The sequence below is a fragment of the Choloepus didactylus genome, chromosome 9 (genome assembly GCF_015220235.1).
Source record: "Choloepus didactylus isolate mChoDid1 chromosome 9, mChoDid1.pri, whole genome shotgun sequence".
NCBI classification, from domain to species: Eukaryota; Metazoa; Chordata; class Mammalia; order Pilosa; family Megalonychidae; genus Choloepus; species Choloepus didactylus.
Genome location: NC_051315.1, coordinates 81,264,814 through 81,288,984, shown reverse-complemented (window position 1 = coordinate 81,288,984; position 24,171 = coordinate 81,264,814). Strand labels below are relative to the sequence as shown.

At 38.1% G+C, this 24,171-nt stretch overlaps 1 protein-coding gene across 2 annotated transcripts in view; it reads right to left on the bottom strand.

Annotated features, from left to right (window-relative positions):
* Positions 1–24,171, bottom strand: part of MFSD6 (major facilitator superfamily domain containing 6) — an 85,422-nt gene that overhangs the window by 40,241 nt on the left and 21,010 nt on the right. For both annotated transcript variants that reach the window (XM_037849231.1, XM_037849232.1), the window contains exon 2: positions 11,994–13,616. In XM_037849231.1, the coding sequence (XP_037705159.1) occupies positions 11,994–13,564 (1,571 nt within the window). In that variant the 5' untranslated portion in view covers positions 13,565–13,616. The remainder of the gene's footprint in view (positions 1–11,993; positions 13,617–24,171) is intronic.

Below are 24,171 nucleotides of genomic sequence, written 5' to 3'. Positions count from 1 at the left end.
GGCTGCAGATTCTGCTGTATCCCACTCCAGCCTCAGGTATCAACCTGATCGTTCCAGCGGTGGGGGATATCAGGCTGTCATCAAGCCACTATAAAATGGGTATGATAAAACTTAACTGTTTTACGAGGTTGTGGTAACAATGAAAATATTTGTAAAAACTGTATAAACTCTAAAGCCCACAATATTATTTTTATTTATTTTTACTGGTGATCTAGAAATTAGGAATGGAAACAGTGATTATCGGATTTTAGCCTGACTCCTTGGGAAACTGAGCATAAAATTGTCCCCTGTAAAAGATGGAAGATTTTTCTGTGGAATAAGGTATATGTCTGCTACCAGTAGCACTCTTGAGATAAGGCAGCGAAGAACAATTTGACTCTCATACCTGTGTGTTAAAAAAAAACAATAATTGATTTGTTTGCTGGTCTAGCCTTGGTTTGTTTTCTTTCTCAGTTTTCACTGCACTTATCAGGTAAGCCCTAGGCACATAAAACCACATCTAAGTCATTCAGCTATTCTGGGCTTCACATTCTTCCAGTTCTGGCTTCTCCAATCCCACAGAAATTCCTCAACAACATTCCCGAGGCCACGTGAAGGCCTTCAATTATAAATGAATAATATCAGGAGACCATTAAAACTATATTCATTAAGACTTTATGTTCTGACTTTTAGGATATAATTCTTAGCCTTATCTTACAGGCTCTGAACATTGAACTTGTCTCTTGCCATCAGTCCTGCTGCACTGGCACTGCTTCCAGAAGTGTGAACACTGACAGTAACACAGTCCTTGTCTGAGGAAGAAGATTCCTCACAAACGGATCTACTAGCTGAAGCGAAGGAAGGGGAGCAGAGAGGGGGAAAGAAAGATGGTTAAGATGATCAAGGATAACCTGACATCATGGGGTAGAGCTGACTGATCCACCTCCGTGCCAATGTTTCCCAAAATACATCAGCAGCCTCATCCTTTTTTCCAAGATCTAGACTTATCAGTGGGCATCTGCACCAACTCATAGGAATTCCACAACTTTCAATCTCAAGTATCATCTTCTCCCACCCAAACACATATATCTTTTCTGGGGTTCCCTTCCTTGGGGAATGGCCCGACCACCCATCTGATACCCCGTCTTTCCTTCCCTCCTCCTACTCCAACTCTTCTCCCTCACTCCACCTACAACAGTTCTTGCCCAAAAGAACTCTCAATTTTTTTCGCTTTACTCCATTTGTACTCCCAGTGCCTTCAACACTTAGCCATATATCTGTATATGCAATATACAATGCAATATCTGTAGTACCTGATATTTTCTTTCGGTTAATTGTCTTGTACCCCCGCCAGAAGGTAGACTCCATGAGAGAGGGATCTTGTCTGTCTTGTTCAACACTGTATCCCTAGAGCAGAACCTGGGCTTTTAATAAAGCCTTCTTTAAAGAAATATTGAATGAACATATTTAATATTTCATTGTGAATTAACTCTCTTTATGATACGTGCTAATCATTAGAAACATTAGTTTTGTCACTTCTATTCAGTGTGGATTAGCTTAATCACCTTACTCTCATGCTTACTCTGCTGCAATTAGCTACCCTGAAGGTTTTTAAAAATGTAAAAGCAGAAATCAGGTCATGTTACCCTCTGCTCAAACTCACCAACAGCCTCCCACTTCTCTTAGAATAACATACCAACTCTTGGCGTGATCCTCAAGGCCCTGGGATCTGACCTCTGCCCACCTTGCTGACTTCCCTCCCTCTAGCCTAAGGGCCTGCAGTTGGAGAAACCCACGGTTTCCTGTGTCTCCAGCTCGTCACAGGGCAGCTTCTCATGCAGGGCTCTACTCAGTCGTCACTTCCTCAAAGAGCCTCCCAGCCCACACAATTTAAAACAGCCACCTTTCCTCAATCACTCGGGGACCCCTTGTCCTGCTAATTTTTGCCATATACCACTCATCATTATTGGAAATAAAATAATCTCTTCACTGTTTATTTTCTATCCCACTAGAATGTTGGCTACATGAGGACTGGCCTTTGACTATCTAATTACACACTCTACATATCCCCAGAACCTAGAAAAGTGCCTGTCATCTAATGTGTACTTAATAAACACTTGTTGAAGGAGTAAATGAATAACCATACCAATAATAGCATCTACCATTTACGGTTGAGCATTTAATCTTAACAACAATCCTATGAAGTTAGGCACAATTATGACCCCAATTTTACAAATCAGGAACCTGAGGCTTAAGAAAGTTAAATTACTAGCTCATTCAAGGTCAGACATGTGGTAAGAGTATGATTTGAAACCACGTCAAACATATGCACACCCACATCCTTTCTTTACAGGTAAACTGGCAAGAGGAATAAAAGGATACAGGATAGTTACCAGACTATCCAACACTCCAGCCAGGGTTTAGGAAGATGACCGGAGTCAAGGCTAGACCAATTTGCTCACTTCTCTTTCTCATTCTCTTAAAAGGAATGAAATGCCTGGCCAACATCTCACAGTTACAAGCAAGGACCATCTTCCAACACTCCCTCACTGAGGAGTCCACACAGCACTCGGCAGTCAGTCACAACATGCAGTAGTATGAACAAAAGAATGAGTTCCTAGGCAAATGTAACTAAGTTAATTCTTTTTGTCAATGCCATGGCTTCAATCTATATGTTAAGTTTTCAAGGAAAGAAAAAGGTAGCAAGTTACTGCTTGTTGTAATAGATTACTATTCAAAGATGCTGTCAGCAGAGAAAAGACAAAGAAAGGATGTTTAATATTTCATAAATAAAACTGGGACGGTGTTCTTTCTTCAAGTTGGAAAGGCTTTGGTAAGCTATGCTATGAAGCAAACTCCAAGAGAATTTCTTTTCTTACTCACTTTTCCAAAGTATCCTACAGAATTAAATACATAAAAATGTAGTCTATCAAATATTTCCATGGATATGTAGAAATATAATTAGCCAAATTACATGTTTTTGACTTGCACAATAAAAACATAGTAAACTAGACACTTGAAATCAAGATATTTAAATAGCTGGTGCAAACACTCACACTTGGACTGGACCCACAGGACCAGGAAGATACTTTGGGATCTTTGGGATATCACTTGGTTTTGGCATCACAATTTCTATTTCTATGTAAAGAGATGACATAATGACTGCCCAAATTAGGGTTGTTGAGCACAGTTTGATATTAATTATTAATAAGATACTATGATTTTGCACCTGATCACATTTTAAGGAGAAGGAAATAAGACTTGAGGCCATGGTAATTATATAAAGCAGAAATTTAATCATTCATAGTCATGCTATTTAGGGAAAAATTATGCAGTATACATCTGGGGACACAAAATCATACCTGATATATTTGGATCTATGTCTGTTTAAAACAAATATACTAGAAATAATTATTATAATGTATATATATACACACATACATTCTATACGAGGATGATTGTATTGATCTACTACATGTAGAATTGGGCTTTGGAATATTTTCTAATAGAAAATACACACACACACACACACAAAGATTTAGAGAATGCATGTGTCTAGCACGAAGAATGGAAAAATATTAATACTTTGCCATAGTTGCTTAAAGAAATAAAATATTACAGATAAAGTTGAGGTTCTCTTTGTCCCTCATCCTGGTCTTCTTTTCTTTATACACAGCCCTGAAAGCTAGGGCTAATATGAATTTAAAATACATCCCTCCTCTCCAAATTTAAATCTCTTTCTATACATTAAATGTATCCATAAATATATATATGTATAACTTTTGAAATGTTTTTAAAATTTAAATGTGTGTCAAACTGCATATCATTCTGAAACTTTTCTTTCCTCAACATCATATATTTGATAGCTTTCCATGTTGACATATTGAGGTAGTGTATTCCTTTTAACTGCTACATAATTTTCCATTTTGTAACTATATAGTATTGAAATTAAGGATATTTAGACAGTTTCTCTTTTTCACTCTTATAAAGCTGCAGTCAGCCTCCTTGTGCATAGCCCTTTCTGCATGCATGCAAGAATTTCTCTATGCAGGTATATTACTATTTTCTAGCCAAAGGGTATGTCCAAATTGAGCATTATAAGAGACTGCTGAGCTGGTCTCCTCAGTGGCTGTCTAGGTAATGAATTTTAGATGCCACTTCTGCTCTGGCCAGGACATTCCTCAACCACCATCTCTGCCAGTGAGATGATGAGGGGTTCAGTCTGCAACCACAAAAGCTAGAGCTCATATGGAATTTGTCCTGCTCTTTTTAACTCAGTGCTGCAATCAACCCAGTCACAAAGGGTGGAAGAGAAAAACCAAAAGTGACACCAACAACTAAAAGCCTTGGATTCACTTACACTTCCTTGCAACAATGGCCTTTTGTTCTGAACTATGAATAGCTCAATTATCAGTATTGGTGTTATTAACAAGTCAGCTTGGTAGCTATGATATAATATATTTCTTTGCAAAGATGCTCTTCTTTTCAAGGGACTATAAAAGCTAAATTATACTCTTCCAACTCCTGACCATAAATTCTTCTATTTTTGAGATTCTATGGTTTATACCTTAATAATGAGAATCTATAATCAAAATAGCTTTAAAAGGCTTTTCCTATAAAAATGGATGCCAACATCTTTGAAGGTAACAAAGTGGGAAAGAAATAGGAAAACAGAAATCAACCCATGTATAAATAATAATAGCAACAATTACAATCATTTCTGTATGCCAGTTATTAAGGAGTTGGTAATTTACAATCACCAAACCTTAAAAAATGGCATTAAGGGGTATATGAACATTTACTTTTTATGTAGCTTCTTCATATCACTAGAAAGGTTATTTTTTTTGTTAAGTACTATGATACGGACTAGATGTATGAGATACGGCCCACATGTCCTTCTTATAAGTCCTTGAGGACTTAGCAAGACAGGAAAAATCCAGAGTTGCTCAGATTTTAACAACTCCTATGCCCTCCAGTTTGTGCAAAATTAAAAAAAAGAAAGGGAAGACAGAAAAGACAGACGGACAGAAACCAACCAACCAACCAGCAAACAAACCCAGAGGTGAAAGATTCACACTAATCTCTCCTCACTTTCTTACCCTATCACCCATGTCCAAGAGAACACTGCTGACTGGACATCAGCTAGAAATAAACAAAACAAAAAAATTTGAAATCATTAACTATGTGTCCTCTGATTGGAATAGTTCCATTCTCTCATATTCATGGTGTTAAAAATAATTCCATCTCAATTCCCCTCAAAACACTAATATCTTTATACCTTGCATGTCAAGACATCCTTTTAAAATTATTTTGTACTGTGCATTTCAATCAGAGAGAGGGCATCTGCTTGGTTAGCCCCAAAATGTGTAGCATTGTGCCCATGGGGTCTCTTAATAAGCATTTGTAGTGATGGCTGAGGGTCTCTCCACTAGGCTCCCCGGGGCCTGCCATGTTATCAGAGCAGTAAACTGGGAGAATCCCCAGACCCCCTCAAATCCCTGACCCCATAAAATCTGGCCCATTTTAAACTAGAATCAGTACAGTCTTATATGGTCTCTAGATGGCTGACATTTAAGCTCAGCTTTAAAGCTCGAGTATAAATGCCAGAAAGACCAGAACCAAGTATTTCTCTCCTGCATTCCCACCAGTATCTTTTCCTGGGTTGGGAAGGTTCAGAGAAAACATCAATAAATGTCTAGCTACTATAGATCTCCCCTCTTTGGCCAATTGGGAATTTCTAGTCCACAATCCACATTTCATTAGCTTCTTTATAAATGGAATGTGCTCCCTCCCCCCAGTTTTAGAAGCATCATAACATTGCCAAATAATTTTCTTTCAAATTCACAATGCACTGAGTCACTAGGCAGATCTTATTAGGGATACATATCTCTCCCAGTTAGAACTACTTTTTCAATTGTTTAATTTTTCTGGAAGCTAGAAAGCTGCAGCAGTTGGAACCAAAGCCTTTAATAGAGTGAACGGAGTAACACCATATCCTCACTGGTGGATAGATACAGAACACTCTTTCAGGGAATCAAGAGATTTGGGGAGCTGCCCAAGCTGTGCAACCTTGGATATAGCCCGCCTCCACCTTGGCTTTCTTGTTTATAAAATAGTGTACTCTTACAATCTCAAAATTCCTTTGGAGTTTGTAATAATTCTCTTATGATTAAAACATAGATAAAGTTCAGCAAGGCTAAATCTAAAGTAGGGCTCAAAGAACTAAACCTTATCATAGGACAAGTGAGAATAATGATCATTTGATGTCACTAAAAGTTGTATCATTTTTGGAAAGTGCTACTATACGAGTGGGATTTTTTAAACAACATAATTCACAAGGAAATTTAAGAAATATTAGAATTCATATCCTTTAACCACTCAAGAGGGAGTGGTTCTATCTCCTTTGGCAAATCACCTACCCACATAAAAGAGAAGACTATTTTCAAATCAGAATGCAGTAATCCTTAGGGCTTAAAGGGAAAGGGGGGAGGGGGAGAATGATCTTCTTTTGTCCATAGAGTCAAATACAGGAAGTGTCAACTCCTTACCCGTTACCATGCTGTTAATTTGAATTTAAGGTAATAATTCTAATGAAAAGAGAAGCATTAAATCATTTTGTCCAACTGACTCTGCAGATCTTTCTAAGTCAGGATTCTTGGAGTGAAATACATCCTAATGTTCTAAGGCATCTACTGTATGAAATGAATTAACTTCTCTTTTATGCATCTAAAATAGTACTTAGTTATGTACCATCCTTGGGGGAATTGAAAAAATAGTCACTCAAGTCATCCTCTATATCCAGTGTTTCAGGTGAAGAACACTGCTTGAGAAAGGCTGGTAGAGTCAAAAAGATTCTAGTCCTTTAAACAGAATGTGATGCGCTTTAATTTTTTTTTTTCTTTAAAAGCATATTCTGGAATAGGAACATAGAGCATATCTGGGTTCTACTTTTCAACATGTAAAATAAGTAAATTCTACATTCTCTTGTTCCTCTGCTGGAATAAGAGACAGTGCATTAAAAGACGTATACAGATCATTAAGGCTGCAACAAAAGATGTTTGCGGTTTTCAAATAACTAACATTTCCCCTCAAAAATACCCATCACTAATAATAACAGCAGCAGCAGCAGCTGCTTACAACATCTTTGCTATTTGTCTGATTCCATGCTTAACTGCTTTACAGAAATTCCCATGTGATTCTCTGACACCGCTGTGAGATAACTATTGCCATCCCCAATTACAACGAGGAAAACTAAAGCTCAAGGTTTCCCTGCTAAGTAAGGAGCAGGAGCAGGATGGAAGCCAGGTCAGTTCAACTCAAAAGGCCACACTTAGTACCGAGGCCTCACCAGGGGTGGAGGCTTCAGGCCTTGTGTCTTCAGCGAGCTATGACTTCTCAGCTGCAAATATGGGGTCTGAATTACTTCATCTCTAATCTATTCCAGACTAGCATGATAGAGTTAATTTATCAAAACACATAGTGTGAAGAAAGGGAAAACAGTAATGCTACTTCTTTTCATTATGTAATTTTTGTACAAAAGGGTATGAATTTAAAATAGGACTGAAAACATTATCACTATGAAACAACTACTTTTTAAAGAAATCCAGCTGATTTTAAGTATCCACTTTCATAGCTGTAGCAACAAAGTAACACATAGTGATATAATTGTTAACCTTATAGAAATTATTGGCTAATAACCTATTTCAGGAGTTACATTGTGGCTTTATATTTGTTTTCTTTTGCACTTAACCATCCTTTTTTATCATTATTTAAAAAATATATAATATTCAATACATAATGAAAATGTGTTCTCTCTTTTTTCTTTTTAAGAAAATTGTAATTGTACAACAAAGACCAGCAACTTTCAAAAAATAACAAAAATGAGGTGTGGAAAATGTGGACTGCTGTGGATACTAATGACTTTGATAGAAGTGTAATGATGACTTACACTGAAAAGCAAAGAACAGAGTCACTTTAAATCTGAAAATCCACCTTCTTCAGATCTTACGAGCAAAATCCCAGTCTGCTGCAATACAGCACTCATTTACTTCAAGTTTTTAAAACTGCCACTAGATGTTACAGCACAAATGATATTGTGGTTAAACTACATTCTGCAGTCATGGGGACACAGTGGTCTATTCAATTTTCAATAAGAAATAATGTCTATATGAAGCTTGGCAGCTGCTCACATGGAAAGTTCCTACCTCTGTTAAAAACTGGTGCTATGACTAAGAGTAATCATAAACTTGGCTACAAGCCACATCAATTAGGTGTACTGTTTCGGCAGAGAAAACACAGGCCAACAACATGGGCCTTATTTTACCAAGTAACAAAGAACAGTCGTACATTTTACTTCATTAACTAGCCAGACAAGAGCAAATAGCCAGTTTTTTACACACACACTACAAAATCTAAAAGATAAAAGTACTGCATTTTCTAGCACTGATTAACGTTAAGCAGATGAGATTAATCATTAAGATCACATTTTGGTTTATGCGATGGAATAATATTAAATTGGAAATGTACTACCTGATGTAGCTACTATTAAGTACTAATTAATGGTTAATATCAACTTAATATCCAGGTAACATCTACATAAGACTGCCTTTGAGTGTAAAAATTTCAGGACAGTGTCACAGACTATTTCAGTAGATTTTTTGTGTGTATCTTAAATTTTAAACAAATTTAAATCAAACAGCATAGGTGATGGCTTAACACTGACAGTGACATCTTACAAAATTATAAATGATTCATTGCAATTCATTTTGATCATAACCCTGCTCATTGCTGCTGAAACATTCAGCAGGGTAACTGCTTCCTTAAAACCCATTTCTATCTCTAGTTAAATAAGACTAGTTATCTTTAGATAATTCAGCCTAGAAATATACTTTCGGTAAATTCCAAAGTCTTATGATTTAAAATCAAAAGAAATTTACTTTTTAAATGGAAATATTAAGCATTTAACTACTTGTCAAAGAAAACCATTTTCAGAGAAGGACAAAATCCAAGGTCAAAACCCAAAATCATTTACTCTGCACATATTTGTGCGTGTATGTGTGTGTATTTAGACCGATAGGTTATTCCCTGAAAAACTGGGTTGAAATTGTTATAATAAGTGGCTCAAAAGTGAACATGTATAGGAGTTCTCTGAAGAATTTAAGTTCTTGAAGGCAACAGCCTCTTCAAGAACATCAACTAGATTTTCTCATAAAGTTGACACCCCTTTTTAACATGAACAACTTAAGGTGGTCACTGCCTAGACATCCCTGAAGATCAGGAAAGTGATTTAACTAGAGGAAGGGATTGCAACACACAAGATGGAATTTAACAAAGGATTATGAACACTGAATCTTTATATAATTTTATTTTTCTTAGTTGCTAGGGTATTAGAATAGGTAGAAGGAAAGAACTGAAATGGTGGAACTGTAACCCATAGCATCTTTTGAAATTTATTCTATAGCTACTTGTTAAATTGTAATTTGAAAGCTATATATTTTTGTATATATGTTAATATTTCACAATAAGGAAATAACTGAAACTGTGGAACTGTAACCTATAATATTCTTTGAAATTTGTTCTCTAATTACTTGTTAAATTTCACGTGGAAAGTTATTACTTCTATGTATATATGTTATATTCCACAATAAAAATGATTAAAAAAGTGAACATGCAAATTTAAAAACTTGAAATGTTCATTATTAATCTATATAAAGAATACATTAAAACCCACTTCTGAATACATTAAGATATTTACAAGTTTTATGGTTGTGCTGACTCCTAAAAACAAACTCTCAATAAAGCACATAATACTGAAAAACAATGAGGGCCTCAGAAAGATCTCTCTTTATGATCCTACAAGGAATACATAAAGACTAAAAGTCATAGAAAGATTTTTGTTTTCATCAACTGTTTAATGTATGATTTCCTTCCGATGAAAAGTTTAAACTGTCACCGTTACACTTTTAAACCCCCAAATTTCAACAGCCGCAACCTGATTAGACTCCCAAACTTTACTTCAAAAGTATCATATCCATTCTACTGGGGTATGCGATCATAATCTCACTTCAGTTACCAGAATTTTAAATATATTTTTAAATAATTAATAAATTTTAGTGGACAGAATTAAAATGCAAAGAGATAAATGACTACATATTGATGGATGCCAACAGACTCTTGGGAGCAACAATGTGGTTACAGGAACCAACTTCTTCCTTCACAATGAATCATATTAAATAAGAAAAGGAAGATTTTTTTTTTTTACACAAAACCAGAATAAGGTTACTGCCCCTATTAAGTGAACTTTAGGTTTTCAAGTAATGACTAACTAATAATAGGCAGGAAAGGAAATCAAACACAAGTGTAAGCTCATGTAATTACCCAAAGTAAGAGTAAACCTACCAGGATTTTAATATGAAAATATCTACCCCAGACAAAAGGCAAAGGCAGATGAGAATCTTCTTTTTTTACTATGTGAGAAAACCCTAACAATTTCTTTGAAAATACAACCTATTTTCATACTCTTTAGAGAGTTAGTGTTCAACTAATGGTTTTGACGTTTAAATAATAACTTTCAGGAATTCACTTGTTGGTAAATGGATATATTTGAGGGAAAAAATACCTGTGATTTCAAATACACTCAGCTGAGGTGAGATGCTGCTCATATACCCAAGCTGAAGAGAAGGATCTAATGCATCATGATCAGTCCACACAGCTCAGAGAATATAAACACCGCCCGAACAAGGACAAAGGACATCCCAAGTCCTTAACATCAGAGGGCTCTTTTCAGATTGGTCTTGCCAAATGCGCCTTGGGCTGTCTATGGGTCTGAGAAGCCTCCACACAGTGCCTGACTTTGTTTAGTGACAACAAAGGGGTCACAGATTTGAGAAAGAGAAGAAACAGGCCATGGTCTCCCAAAGCAAAACCAAGCCAAACAAGAAAATTATTCGCAATTGTTTGGGGAAAAGGATGATACAGGGTTGACACTTTAAATTAGAAAATATGTTCTTTCTTTAGGAGAACAGAAATGAAAAGAAAAAAGATCAATGTTTCTCAATTCTTGTTTGTCACTATGTCTAATTCTCCTTTTTAATTTCTCAGAGAAACAGCAGATTTAAAGATTACCATACACAGACACAAACACACACACGGTTGCTTTCTTTCAGTTACTGTAACTTCAAATTTTAAAGACAGCCATGCCATCCTCTTCTATGACTGTAGCTGGCTCCACATTTTAGAGTCCACCATAAAGCAGAAAGACAAGAAAAAGAAAGGTACTCTTCTACCAGCTTTAGGCAAACGTTAGTGGTGAGATACATGACACAACAAGAAACACTAGGCATTTATAGAATTTTTGACAGAAAGGATTAGGAAAATTTTATGTATTAGGAAGATTTTTAAATGTCCCATGTCTTCATGACAGACAAGAAGGTAGAGACCCAAGAAACATTAAAAAAAATTATGTAAGAATCTCCTTAATGTACTACCATGGATCACAGCCTTGTTAAATATAATGGACATCTTTATACACAATCTCGTCAAGCTTTATCTGTGACAGCAAGTGGCTGAGAATAAATGAAGGTGGAAAAAACAGTCTGTTTTATCCACTTAAACAAGTCCTCCTTCATAAACGCCTGAGAGGTCCATGTAATATGGACCTTCATGGACCTTCAAGGTCAATGTAGTAACACAGTTCGCTAAGTTAGTCCTCCTATACATGAAAGCATTTACTCTAGAGTCTTAGCACACAAGTAAGTGATCCATAGATCTTTTCTGAGGGGTGGGAGCAAGGCAACAGCCATTTATTTGGTTGTTTGTAGATAATCCAATTGAGTTCAATATATCCTTCTCTTTTGTTTCTCTTTTAAGGAACAAGAACAACAGAAAATCCCAATCCCACCCCAACGCTACGCCCAACACAAATTGTAATACCCTTAACTGTGTTAAAAGGAGATAGAAACTATAAAAGATGAAGTTCAACTACTGATGGGCAACGTTAGTAAGTATTCTCTTACCTGATGTGGCCGATCAGTTCAATAAGCTTGTGACTGAAAAAATAAGCTGTCAGCTCAGACACATGACTCAGGACCGAACAGACCCCAAAGAGGGTTGTGGTCCCATTCAGGTCTTCCAAATGCCAGTAGAGAAAGGTGAACACGAAACCATATCCAAAACCCATAAACCAAGCCACGAACAACACGGAACCATACTGCACGCTGCAGAGCAGTTTGATTAAGTCCCAAAAGTTGAAGGCTTGTGAGTAGTTTGTGGTGGTTGGTGTCTCCTCAGAGGACTCTGTGGAGTTGTTTCTCTCCACCTGAGGGATCTCCACCTCCTTCCCTTTGTTATCATTGTTTTTGAAGTGGTTGTAGCGGAACCGGAACTGAGTAGCGACGATCAAAGCCATGGTCATGAGAACTCCGAAGACGATGAAGACGATCTGGTAGTTCCGGTACTCGGGGGGCTTACACCCCTTTCCATCGATGAGCACCTCCATGTGGGTGTAGTCGATCCCGATGCCGACAGACAGCATGGCCAGGCCCCAGCCCAGGGAGCCCCACATGCGCTGCAATCCGTAGCGGTCTCTGTGCTTTCCCAGATACTGAAGTGTTACTGTATCCACAATAGTGACAGAAGAGGCACTGAAAAATTCCCCTATTATGACAACTACCAAGATTACCAAGAATATAGCTTCAACTTCTTGTTGATCATAAACAAGAATGACCTGGTCAGAAGGTAAAGATTTGGGGGTAGTGACAGTAGAGGTGGTTGTCTCCCTGATTACATTTCCTGGTGGGGTGGGGGTTGCTGTGCTTGGAATCAAGGTCAAGTCCATAATATGGTCAGTAATTTCATCTGTGTGAGGCTGCAGAGTGGGTGCGATGATCTTGTTTGGAGCTGTTGATAAGAGAACAGTTTCTGAGACATTGGGCCCTGTTTCCAACATCACTGGGCTAGAGGAAGGAAGCAGGCTCCTTTTCTCACGCATTTTTGGTGATGTGGAGCCAAGTGTGGTAAGAGAAGATATAACAGAAGAATTGGTTGGCAGGGTGGTTAGCAGGTGACTTGAATTAGTGGGGTGAGCTGTTGGGGGAATCTTTGGTACACATCTCAAGGTAGCAGGTTTGACAAATCCGATGCCCAAGTTGAATAAAACCCAACACAAAAGAGAAAAGAGGAGGACAATTTTGCCTTTTTTAAAGCGATCTGCAACTACACCCCAAAAGGGAGCGCTGCAGAACTCTATGAAGTATCTAATGCCTACCAGCAGGCCGCTCTGGCTGGGCGACATTCCCAGCTGTTTATAATACACAGGCAAAAGTGGGTAAAGAGAGCCATATGCAGAGTAAAAGAAAAAATAAAAGACCTTGGAAATTAGAAGATCGTTGTTTATTTTAACACAGTGTTTCTCTATCCAATCTAGTTCCTCCTCAGGGATAGCAGGTGTTTCTGAGGAGGAGGGTGTTTCATTTGAAGGTGGTTCTGGTTCCCTGGAAATACCGTTAAAGGGATCAGCAAGCACGTATTTTCTCTTCTGCTCTTCTTCATCGTCAGTTAAGATGGCAACTTTATCATCTGTCGCCATGGCTCACCACCACCATTAGCAAGCTTATGACCTTCAGAATTTTGATTGTGATCTGTAAAGTAAAATTTAAAAGATGGCTTAGTGATGAAAATTATACCATTTAAACATTGTGCTTCGTCTTATGGAAAATTTAGGAGTTTCAAATGACAGCCAAAAAATAATAATTGTAAGAAAGAATCCTTATCATTTATCATTTGCAGCCACAAAACACTGATAAAGAAAAACAGCTTTCAAAAAATCAATACTCGGAGCCAGTGACTGACTAATGACATGGCATGTTTATAGCTCAGGTTCACTCCCAATCTTTTCATTGATTCCTAGGGAAAATGTACAAATGCTAGGGATTATGTCTAAACTAAAGATGGGGAGTTGAAAACAAAAAGTAAAATTTAATTTCTTTTCAATTCCACTGTTGAAACAAATCCATTGCACAATGAAGTCTAGAATTCACTGTAAATAAATGTAACTAAAACCATGCAGTTTCTTTAGAAATAAATAGAAATAAACTCTTAACCACTACCATAAATGTAATGAGAAAGAGGGAGCAACTGCATATTTGTCACTGGACTAGGTCACTACAGCCGTGACAAAGACATCCTGGTAAGGAAATACAGTTTTCGTGTTGCTTATATTACATATATTTCTCCAGATGTGCTTTTGTGGATTGCAGTACTAGAGAACCTCAAGAAAGAAAAATAGTAGATAACATTTACTGAACACTTTGTTTGTACCAGGTACCATTTAAAGTTCTTTATATGTATTAATTCAAATCATCACAATATCACTATTATCTTTTCCTTTTTACAGATGAGATAATTGAGGCATGGGGAGTTTAAATAACTCACAGTGGCTGAGCCAGGATTTGAACCCTGATATTCTGGCTGTAGGATGTATGCTCTTATATACCACACTAAACTGCCAAACACCATGTGTGGGATAATAAAATGCTATCAAAACTTTTTAAGAGACAGGGTGAGTCATATGAGAGATTAGTAACATATCAATGGTATACATTTATAGGAAGTGTGCCACATTCCATTATACAAATTATTAAATAGTCACAGGGTCTGGATTGCATCAAGATTTATAATGCCCATTTGCCGTAAGTATATTCTTTTTTTTTTTTTTTAATCTTCATTTTATTGAGATATATTCACATACCACGCAGTCATACAAAACAAATCGTACTTTCGATTGTTTACAGTACCATTACATAGTGGTACATTCATCACCCAAATCAATCCCTGATACCTTCATTAGCACACACACAAAAATAACAAGAATAATAATTAGAGTGAAAAAGAGCAATTGAAGTAAAAAAGAACACTGGGTACCTTTGTCTGTTTGTTTCCTTCCCCTATTTTTCTACTCATCCATCCATAAACTAGACAAAGTGGAGTGTGGTCCTTATGGCTTTCCCAATCCCATTGTCACCCCTCATAAGCTACATTTTTATACAACTGTCTTCGAGATTCATGGGTTCTGGGTTGTAGTTTGATAGTTTCAGGTATCCACCACCAGCTACCCCAATTCTTTAGAACCTAAAAAGGGTTGTCTAAAGTGTGCATAAGAGTGCCCACCAGAGTGACCTCTCGGCTCCTTTTGGAATCTCTCTGCCACTGAAGCTTATTTCATTTCCTTTCACATCCCCCTTTTGGTCAAGAAGATGTTCTCCGTCCCACGATGCCAGGTCTACATTCCTCCCTGGGAGTCATATTCCACATTGCCAGGGAGATTCACTCCCCTGGGTGTCTGATCCCACATGGGGGGGGGGGGGCAGTGATTTCACCTTTCAAGTTGGCTTAGCTAGAGAGACAGGGCCACATCTGAGCAACAAAGAGGCATTCGGGAGGAGGCTCTTAGGCACAACCATAGGGAGGCCTAGCCTCTCCTTTGCAGCAACCATCTTCCCAAGGGTAAAACCTGTGGTAGAGGGCTCAACCCATCAAACAACCACTGCCCTATGTCTGTGGTCATGTTAGCAACCATGGAGGTGGGGTAGGCGAATACCCCTGCATTCTCCACAGGCTCCTCAAGGGGGCACTACATCTTTTTTTTTTCCTTGTTTTTCTTTTTCTTTTTTTTTTTTTTTTTTAACTTGCCCTTCTTTTTTAAATCAACTGTATGAAAAACAAGTTAAAAAGAAAACAAACATACAATAAAAGAACATTTCAAAGAGACCATAACAAGGGAGTAAGAAAAAGACAACTAACCTAAGATAACTGCTTAACTTCCAACATGTTCCTACTTTACCCCAAGAAAGTTACCTAATATAGCAACAATTCTGTGAACTTGCTCCTACTATATCCATCAGAAATGAACAGACCATAGTCATTCCTGGGCATCCCCAGAACATTAAATAGCTTATCTGTTCTTCTTGGATTATTGTTCCCCCTTCCTTAGTTGCTCTCTATTGCTAGTTCCCCTACATTCTACATTATAAACCATTTGTTTTACATTTTTCAAAGTTCACATTAGTGGTAGCATATGATATTTCTCTTTTTGTGCCTGGCTTATTTCGCTCAGCATTATGTCTTCAAGGTTCATCCATGTTGTCATATGTTTCACGAGATTGTTCCTTCTTACTGCCGCGTAGTATTCCATCGTGTGCATATACCACATTTTATTTATCCACTCATCTGTTGAAGGACATTTGGGTTGTTTCCATCTCTTGGCAATTGTGAATAATGCTGCTATGAACATTGGCGTGCAAATATCTGTTCGTGTCACTGCTTTCCGATCTTCCGGGTATATACCGAAAAGTGCAATCACTGGATCGAATGGTAACTCTATATCTAGTTTTCTAAGGAACTGCCAGACTGACTTCCAGAGTGGTTGAACCATTATACAGTCCCACCAACAATGAATAAGAGTTCCAATTTCTCCACATCCCCTCCAGCATTTGTAGTTTCCTGTTTGTTTAATGGCAGCCATTCTAACCGGTGTTAGATGGTATCTCATTGTGGTCTTAATTTGCATCTCTCTAATAGCTAGTGAAGCTGAACATTTTTTCATGTCTTTCTTGGCCATTTGTATTTCCTCTTCAGAGAACTGTCTTTTCATATCTTTTGCCCATTTTATAATTGGGCTGTCTGTACTATTGTCATTGAGTTGTAGGATTTCTTTATATATGCAAGATATCAGTCTTTTGTCAGATACATGGTTTCCAAAAATTTTTTCCCATTGAGTTGGCTGCCTCTTTACCTTTTTGAGAAATTCCTTTGAGGTGCAGAAACTTCTAAGCTTGAGGAGTTCCCATTTATCTATTTTCTCTTTTGTTGCTTGTGCTTTGGGTGTAAAGTCTAGGAAGTGGCCTCCTAATACAAGGTCTTGAAGATGTTTTCCTACATTATCTTCTAGGAGTTTTATGGTACTTTCTTTTATATTGAGATCTTTGGTCCATTTTGAGTTAATTTTTGTGTAGGGTGTGAGGTAGGGGTCCTCTTTCATTCTTTTGTATATGGATATCCAACTCTCCCAGCCCCATTTGTTGAAAAGACCATTATGACTCAGTTCAGTGACTTTGGGGGCCTTATCAAAGATCAGTCGGCCATAGATCTGAGGGTCTATCTCCGAATTCTCAATTCGATTCCATTGATCTATATGTCTATCTTTGTGCCAGTACCATGCTGTTTTGGCAACTGTGGCTTTATAATAAGCTTCAAAGTCAGGGAGTGTAAGTCCTCCCACTTCGTTTTTCTTTTTTAGAGTGTCTTTAGCAATTCGAGGCATCTTCCCTTTCCAAATAAATTTGATAACTAGCTTTTCCAAGTCTGCAAAGTAGGCTGTTGGAATTTTGATTGGGATTGCATTGAATCTGTAGATGAGTTTGGGTAGAATTGACATCTTAATGACATTTAGTCTTCCTATCCATGAACATGGAATATTTTTCCATCTTTTAAGGTCCCCTTCTATTTCTTTTAGTAGAGTTATGTAGTTTTCTTTGTATAGGTCTTTTACATCTTTGGTTAAGTTTATTCCTAGGTACTTGATTTTTTTAGTTGCTATTGAAAATGGTATTTTTTTCTTGAGTGTCTCTTCAGTTTGTTCATTTCTAGCATATAGAAACATTACTGACTTATGCGCATTAACCTTGTATCCCGCTACTTTGCTAAATTTGTTTATTAGCTCTAGTAGCTGTATCATCGATTTCTCAGGGTTTTCTAGATATAAGATCATATCATCTGCAAACAATGACAGTTTTACTTCTTCTTTTCCAATTTGGATGCCTTTTATTTCTTTGTCTTGCCGGATTGCCCTGGCTAGCACTTCCAGCACAATGTTGAATAACAGTGGTGACAGCGGGCATCCTTGTCTTGTTCCTGATCTTAGAGGGAAGGCTTTCAGTCTCTCACCATTGAGTACTATGCTGGCTGTGGGTTTTTCATATATGCTCTTTATCATGTTGAGGAAGTTTCCTTCAATTCCTACCTTTTGAAGTGTTTTTATCAAAAACGGATGTTGGGTTTTGTCAAATGCTTTTTCAGCATCTATTGAGATGATCAATTGATTTTTCCCTTTTGACTTGTTAATGTGTTGTAATACATTGATTGATTTTCTTATGTTGAACCATCCTTGCATGCCTGGAATGAACCCCACTTGGTCATGGTGTATGATGTTTTTAATGTGTCTTTGGATTCGATTTGCAAGTATTTTGTTGAGGATTTTTGCATCTATATTCATTAGGGAGATTGGCCGGTAGTTTTCCTTTTTTGTAGCATCTTTGCCTGGTTTTGGTATTAGATTGATGTTAGCTTCATAAAATGAGTTAGGTAGTGTTCCATTTTCTTCAATGTTTTGAAAGAGTTTGAGTAAGATTGGTGTCAGTTCTTTCTGGAAAGTTTGGTAGAATTCCCCTGTGAAGCCATCTGGCCCTGGGCATTTATTTGTGGGAAGATTTTTGATGACTGATTGGATCTCTTTGCTTGTGATGGGTTGGTTGAGGTCTTCTATTTCTTCTCTGGTCAGTCTAGGTTGTTCATATGTTTCCAGGAAATTGTCCATTTCCTCTACATTATCCAGTTTGTTGCCATACAGTTGTTCATACTATCCTCTTACAATTTTTTTAATTTCTTCAGGATCTGCAGTTATGTCACCTTTTTCATTCATTATTTTGTTTATATGGGTCTTCTCTCTTTTTGATTTTGTCAGTCTAGCTAGGGGCTTGTCAATCTTGTTGATCTTCTCAAAGAACCAACTTTTGGTGATATTTATCCTCTCTATTGTTTTTTTGTTCTCTATGTCATTTATTTCTGCTTTAATCCTTGTTATTTCTTTTCTTCTACTTGGCTTAGGATTGGTTTGCTGTTCATTTTCTAGCTTCTTCAGTTGATCCATTAGTTCTTTGATTTTGGCTCTTTCTTCCTTTTTAATATATGCGTTTAGTGCTATAAATTTCCCCCTCAGCACTGCTTTTGCTGTATCCCATAGGTTTTGGTATGTTGTGTTCTCATTTTCATTCGTCTCTATATATTTAGCAATTTCTCTTGCTATTTCTTCTTTAACCCACTGATTGTTTAGGAGTGTGTTGTTTAACCTCCAGGTATTTGTGAATTTTCTAAGTCTCTGATGGTTATTGACTTCTAATTGTATTCCATTGTGGTCAGAGAATGTGCTTTGAATAATTTCAATCTTTTTAAATTTATTGAGGCTTGTTTTATGTCCCAGCATATGATCTATTCTGGAGAAAGTTCCATGAGCACTAGAAAAGTATGTGTATCCTGGTGATTTGGGATGTAATGTCCTGTATATGTCTGTTAAATCTAATTCATTTATCAGATTGTTTAGGTTTTCAATTTCCTTATTGGTCTTCTGTCTGGTTGATCTATCTATAGGAGAGAGTGATGTGTTGAAGTCTCCCACAATTATTGTGGAAACATCAATTGCTTCCTTTAGTTTTGCCAGTGTTTCTCTCATGTATTTTGTGGCACCTTGATTGGGTGCATAGACATTTACGATTGTTATTTCTTCTTGCTGAATTGCCCCTTTTATTAGTATGTAGTGGCCTTCTTTGTCTCTCAAAACATCCCTGCATTTGAAGTCTATTTTATCTGAGATTAATATTGCTACACCTGCTTTCTTTTGGCTGTAGCTGGCATGAAATATTTTTTTCCATCCTTCCACTTTCAGTTTCTTTGTGTCCCTGTGTCTAAGATGAGTCTCTTGTATGCAACATATTGATGGTTCATTTTTTTTGATCCATTCTGAGAATCTATATCTTTTAATTGGGGAGTTTAATCCATTTACATTCAACGTTCTAACCGTGAAGGCATTTCTTGAATCAGCCATCTTATCCTTTGGTTTATGTTTGTCATATTTTTCCCCTCTGTCTATTAATATCCTTTATTGTACCCATACCGAATCTCTTTAGTACTGAACCTTTCTCCAAGTCTCTCTGTCCTTTGTTTCTCTGTCTGTAGGGCTCCCTTGAGTATCTCCAGTAGGGCAGGTCTCTTGTTAGCAAATTCTCTCAGCATTTGTTTGTCTGTGAAAAATTTAAGCTCTCCCTCAAATTTGAAGGAGAGCTTTGCTGGATAAAGTATTCTTGGCTGGAAATTTTTCTCACTCAGAATTTTAAATATATCGTGCCACTGCCTTTTTGCCTCCATGGTGGCTGCTGAGTAGTCACTACTTAGTCTTATGCTGTTTCCTTTGTATGTGGTGAATTGCTTTTCTCTTGCTGCTTTCAGAACTTGCTCCTTCTCTTCTGTGTTTGACAGTGTGATCAGTATATGTCTCGGAGTGGGTTTATTTGGATTTATTCTATTTGGGGTTCGCTGAGCATTTAAGATTTGTGTATTTATGTTGTTTAGAAGATTTGGGAAGTTTTCCCCAACAATTTCTTTGAATACTCTTCCTAGACCTTTACCCTTTTCTTCCCCTTCTGGGACACCAATGAGTCTTATATTTGGACGTTTCATATTATCTATCATATCCCTGAGGTCCATTTCAATTTTTTCAATTTTTTTCCCCATTCTTTCTTTTATGCTTTCATTTTCCATTCTGTCATCTTCGAGGTCACTGATTCGTTGTTCAACTTCCTCTAGTCTTGTACTATGAGTGTCCAGAATCTTTTTAATTTGGTCAACGGTTTCTTTAATTTCCATAAGATCATCCATTTTTTTATTTAGTCTTGCAATGTCTTCTTTATGCTCTTCTAGGGTCTTCTTGATTTCCTTTGTCTCCCGTACTATGGTCTCATTGTTCATCTTTAGTTCTTTGAGTAGCTGCTCTAGGTGCTGTGTCTCTTCTGATCTTCTGATTTGGGTGCTTGGGCTTGGGTTATCCATATCGTCTGGTTTTTTCATATGCTTTATAATTTTCTGTTGTTTCTGGCCTCGTGGCATTTGCTGAACTTGATAGGGTTCTTTTAGGATTTGTAGACCAATTGAAGTCCTTATCTCTAATTTATCAGATCTACGGCTTCGTGGAGTACACTTTCTCTAACTAACCAGCAGGTGGCGTCCACGAGCCACCTGTTCTCCACAAGCCAGTTCTCCCCTGCTTAGCCTTTTTGGTGTGTGGGGGAGTGAGTCTTGTGGGGTCCAATTGGTGTACCAAGCTTGTGTGTGTAGTTGGTGTTGCCTGCCCTGTATATGGGGCATGTTTCTGGGCAGTCAGGGAGTGGGGGGTGGCTCTAACAATCAAATCTCCCTGGTGATCCTAGAGTTTTAAAGCTGCTGCAATAGTCTAATCCTTCAGTTCAGTCCTGCCACAGTTTGTCTCTGCCACTGACCCACAAGTCCTTGGTATTGGCGTATGGCTCCTGAGACTTGCAAGTGGGCCCCTCTTCCAGGCCGTGCACCCCGGGTCCTCTGTTGAGGGAAGACTGTGCTATGTCACAGGTGAGTGCCATCCACCCAGGGCAGTTCTGGGCTGCTGGGCTGTGTAGGGAGGCTCCCAGTCTGCTGAAACGATGGCTGAATGGGGCTTTGTTAATTCACACTGCTCTACCTTCCCAACTCTGGGACAATCAGCTGTGGTTGCAGGGAAGGCTAATGTCCACGCCCAGTTTTGTGGTGTGTGCCTGTTATTTGAAGCACTTCCGTCACACTGGGTTGTCTGGGGCAGTTCTGGGCTATGGGGCTGGCGATGGGCAGGAGTGTTTCCTGTCCACCAGGATGATGGCTGTGAGCGGACACCCCCCTTTCCTTGGGAAGTTGTGGTGTTTAGTGAATTTTCTCAGCCACTGGATTATTGCGTTTTGTCTCAGATCTCTCCTAGTTCTGCTCTTGACTTGACCTGCCCAAATTGCAAGTCTTTGAAGCTTTCTGTATTGGGCTTCTTAGAGTAATTGTTTTAGAAAAAGAAAAAAGGATGAAAAAAAAAAAAAAAAGGGCCCTCCTCAGAGATCTAATGGGTTATTTTAATGCTAAGAGACAAAGCAACCAGGGCCATTAAGGAAAGGTCCACAGGGCAGAGAGATCAGCTTTTCTTCGGGATTTGCATATGCACCTCAGGGCCTGAGCTCGAGCCTGAGCTCTGCCCTTCCCCTTTCTATGTTCACCAGAACTCCAAAAATCCTCCGCTTTTATTTTGGAGTTTTTCGTGTTGTCTTTTTTCTATGCCTGTCTCCTCTCTGCTGGGCTGGCTGCTCTCAGATTCTCTGGTGTCTGGTCTCCGTCTATCTATGGTTGGAGTCTGGATCAGCAGAATGAGTTTCCGATAAGGGCTGCCACTGCAGTTCTCCCTTCTCCTTCCCGGAACTGACAGCCCCTCCTCCCACGGGACTGAGCCTGGCAGGGAGGGGCGCGGGTCCCCTGGCCGCAAAAACTTACAGATTTCACTGATCTCAGCAGTTCCACGTTTTCATGAGTGTTGTATGAAGTATGCCCAAAGTCAGATTGCTCTGTGGTTTCCAGTCCACGCAGTTCCTGGCTTTCTACCTACTTTCCTGGAGGAGTAACTAAAACATACAGCTCACCAGTCTGCCATCTTGCCCCGCCTGTGTAAGTATATTCTGATGTTAAGAGGTTTATACATTAAATAATTATTAATTCCTTTTTTAATGCAATTTTATTGAGATGTATTCACACAGCACAGAAACCACCCATGGTATATAATAACTTGTTCACTGTATCATCACGATTGTGCCTACAGCCCCATGACCAAATTTAGAATATTTTCATTACTCCAGAAAAGAAATAAAAATAAGAAAGAAAACCCTAATCCTCCCATACCCCTTATCCTCCCATATTATTCACCCATAGTGTTGGTGTGATATATTTGTCACTGTTGATGAAAGAATATTAAAATATTACTGTTAACTATAGTCCATAGTTTGCAATAGATACAATTTTCCCCACATACCCCTCGATAAAATAATTAATTTTTTACCTTCTTTACCAGAGAGACATATTGACTTCACTTGCCACCCTTTATCCCAAATTGCTCTCCCTTTCCTCAAATTGAAGCATAACTTTCTGAAAATCTTCCAGAATCACACTTGCAAACATTTTTTAATCTCTACAAAGCTCCTAGGCAGCCAAAAGAAATACTAATTAACGACGCTTGTGTAGTGAGTCAATTTATCTTTTGTCCCCAAAAGCCAGGCATTAACATAGCTATATGCTTTGAGAATGTTCATGTCTTTCTTAATGGTGGAAGGAAACTTTTTCCTCCCAGAAAACCTTAAAGAAAAGTAAAATCCAATGTTTTGCTGCCAGCTAGGAAAGATTTCCTTCAATGTTGCCCACTAACTTTTCCTTCATTATTACTACCTTTACCCACTTAAATCAGTTGTGTGCACAAAGCTCCAACTCTATTTTATCACCCAGAAAGACCAAATACTTCTCCTTTGGACTTAAATTTCTAAATTGCTTTCATTTCTGAGCTCAAACTTGAAACAAATACTTATTTTTGAAATGTATAAAATTATCTGACAGTTCTGAATGAAGATGTCAGATTGAGCATAACTAATTTTAATCCTTCCCTATATGCTACTAAACTGAAAATACACACACACACACACACACACACACACATTTTAAAAGTCATAACCCAAGCCAGGGAGAATTAAAGGACACAAAATAATAAAAGTAAAATTCTGGAAGCCAGAAAGTAGTAAGACAGTTGGTAAATGACTTAGTACATCTGAGAAAACAGAAACCCTAATTAACAGCAGGAAAGCCAAAATTTACTCCTCAGAATCCCTCAAAAACTCAGGAGTTGGCCATATTAGGTTCATCTGCAACTAAGAGTATCTGTGTGTGTATGGGAGTGCTGCTAAAACACAGCTGAATGAAAGTCTGAGTCCAAGCTAGGAAAGCCCAATCCCCTTTTCCTCTCCACATAGCTGGCCAAACAACTAAAGTATTTTTCTACTGGAGAGGATAAAACAGAAGGTCTAAGGTAACGGGGTACCAGGTAGAGTTGAGAGTAGGATCATGGTGCTGAAAACAGGGACATGAAGTGAACATACACATCCTGGACCCTGAGCCCTGGCTTTCTCCCCAGCCTCTCTACCCTCCCTGGTTCCCAGAGGCTGACAAGACGTTCAGGCTCCAGGCAGGCAACTGGAAGGCTCTTGTGTGGCGAATATGATTAACTCAGGAGGAATGACATCTAGATACTGATAGTGAAATCTCCCTAACTAAACAACCCAACCA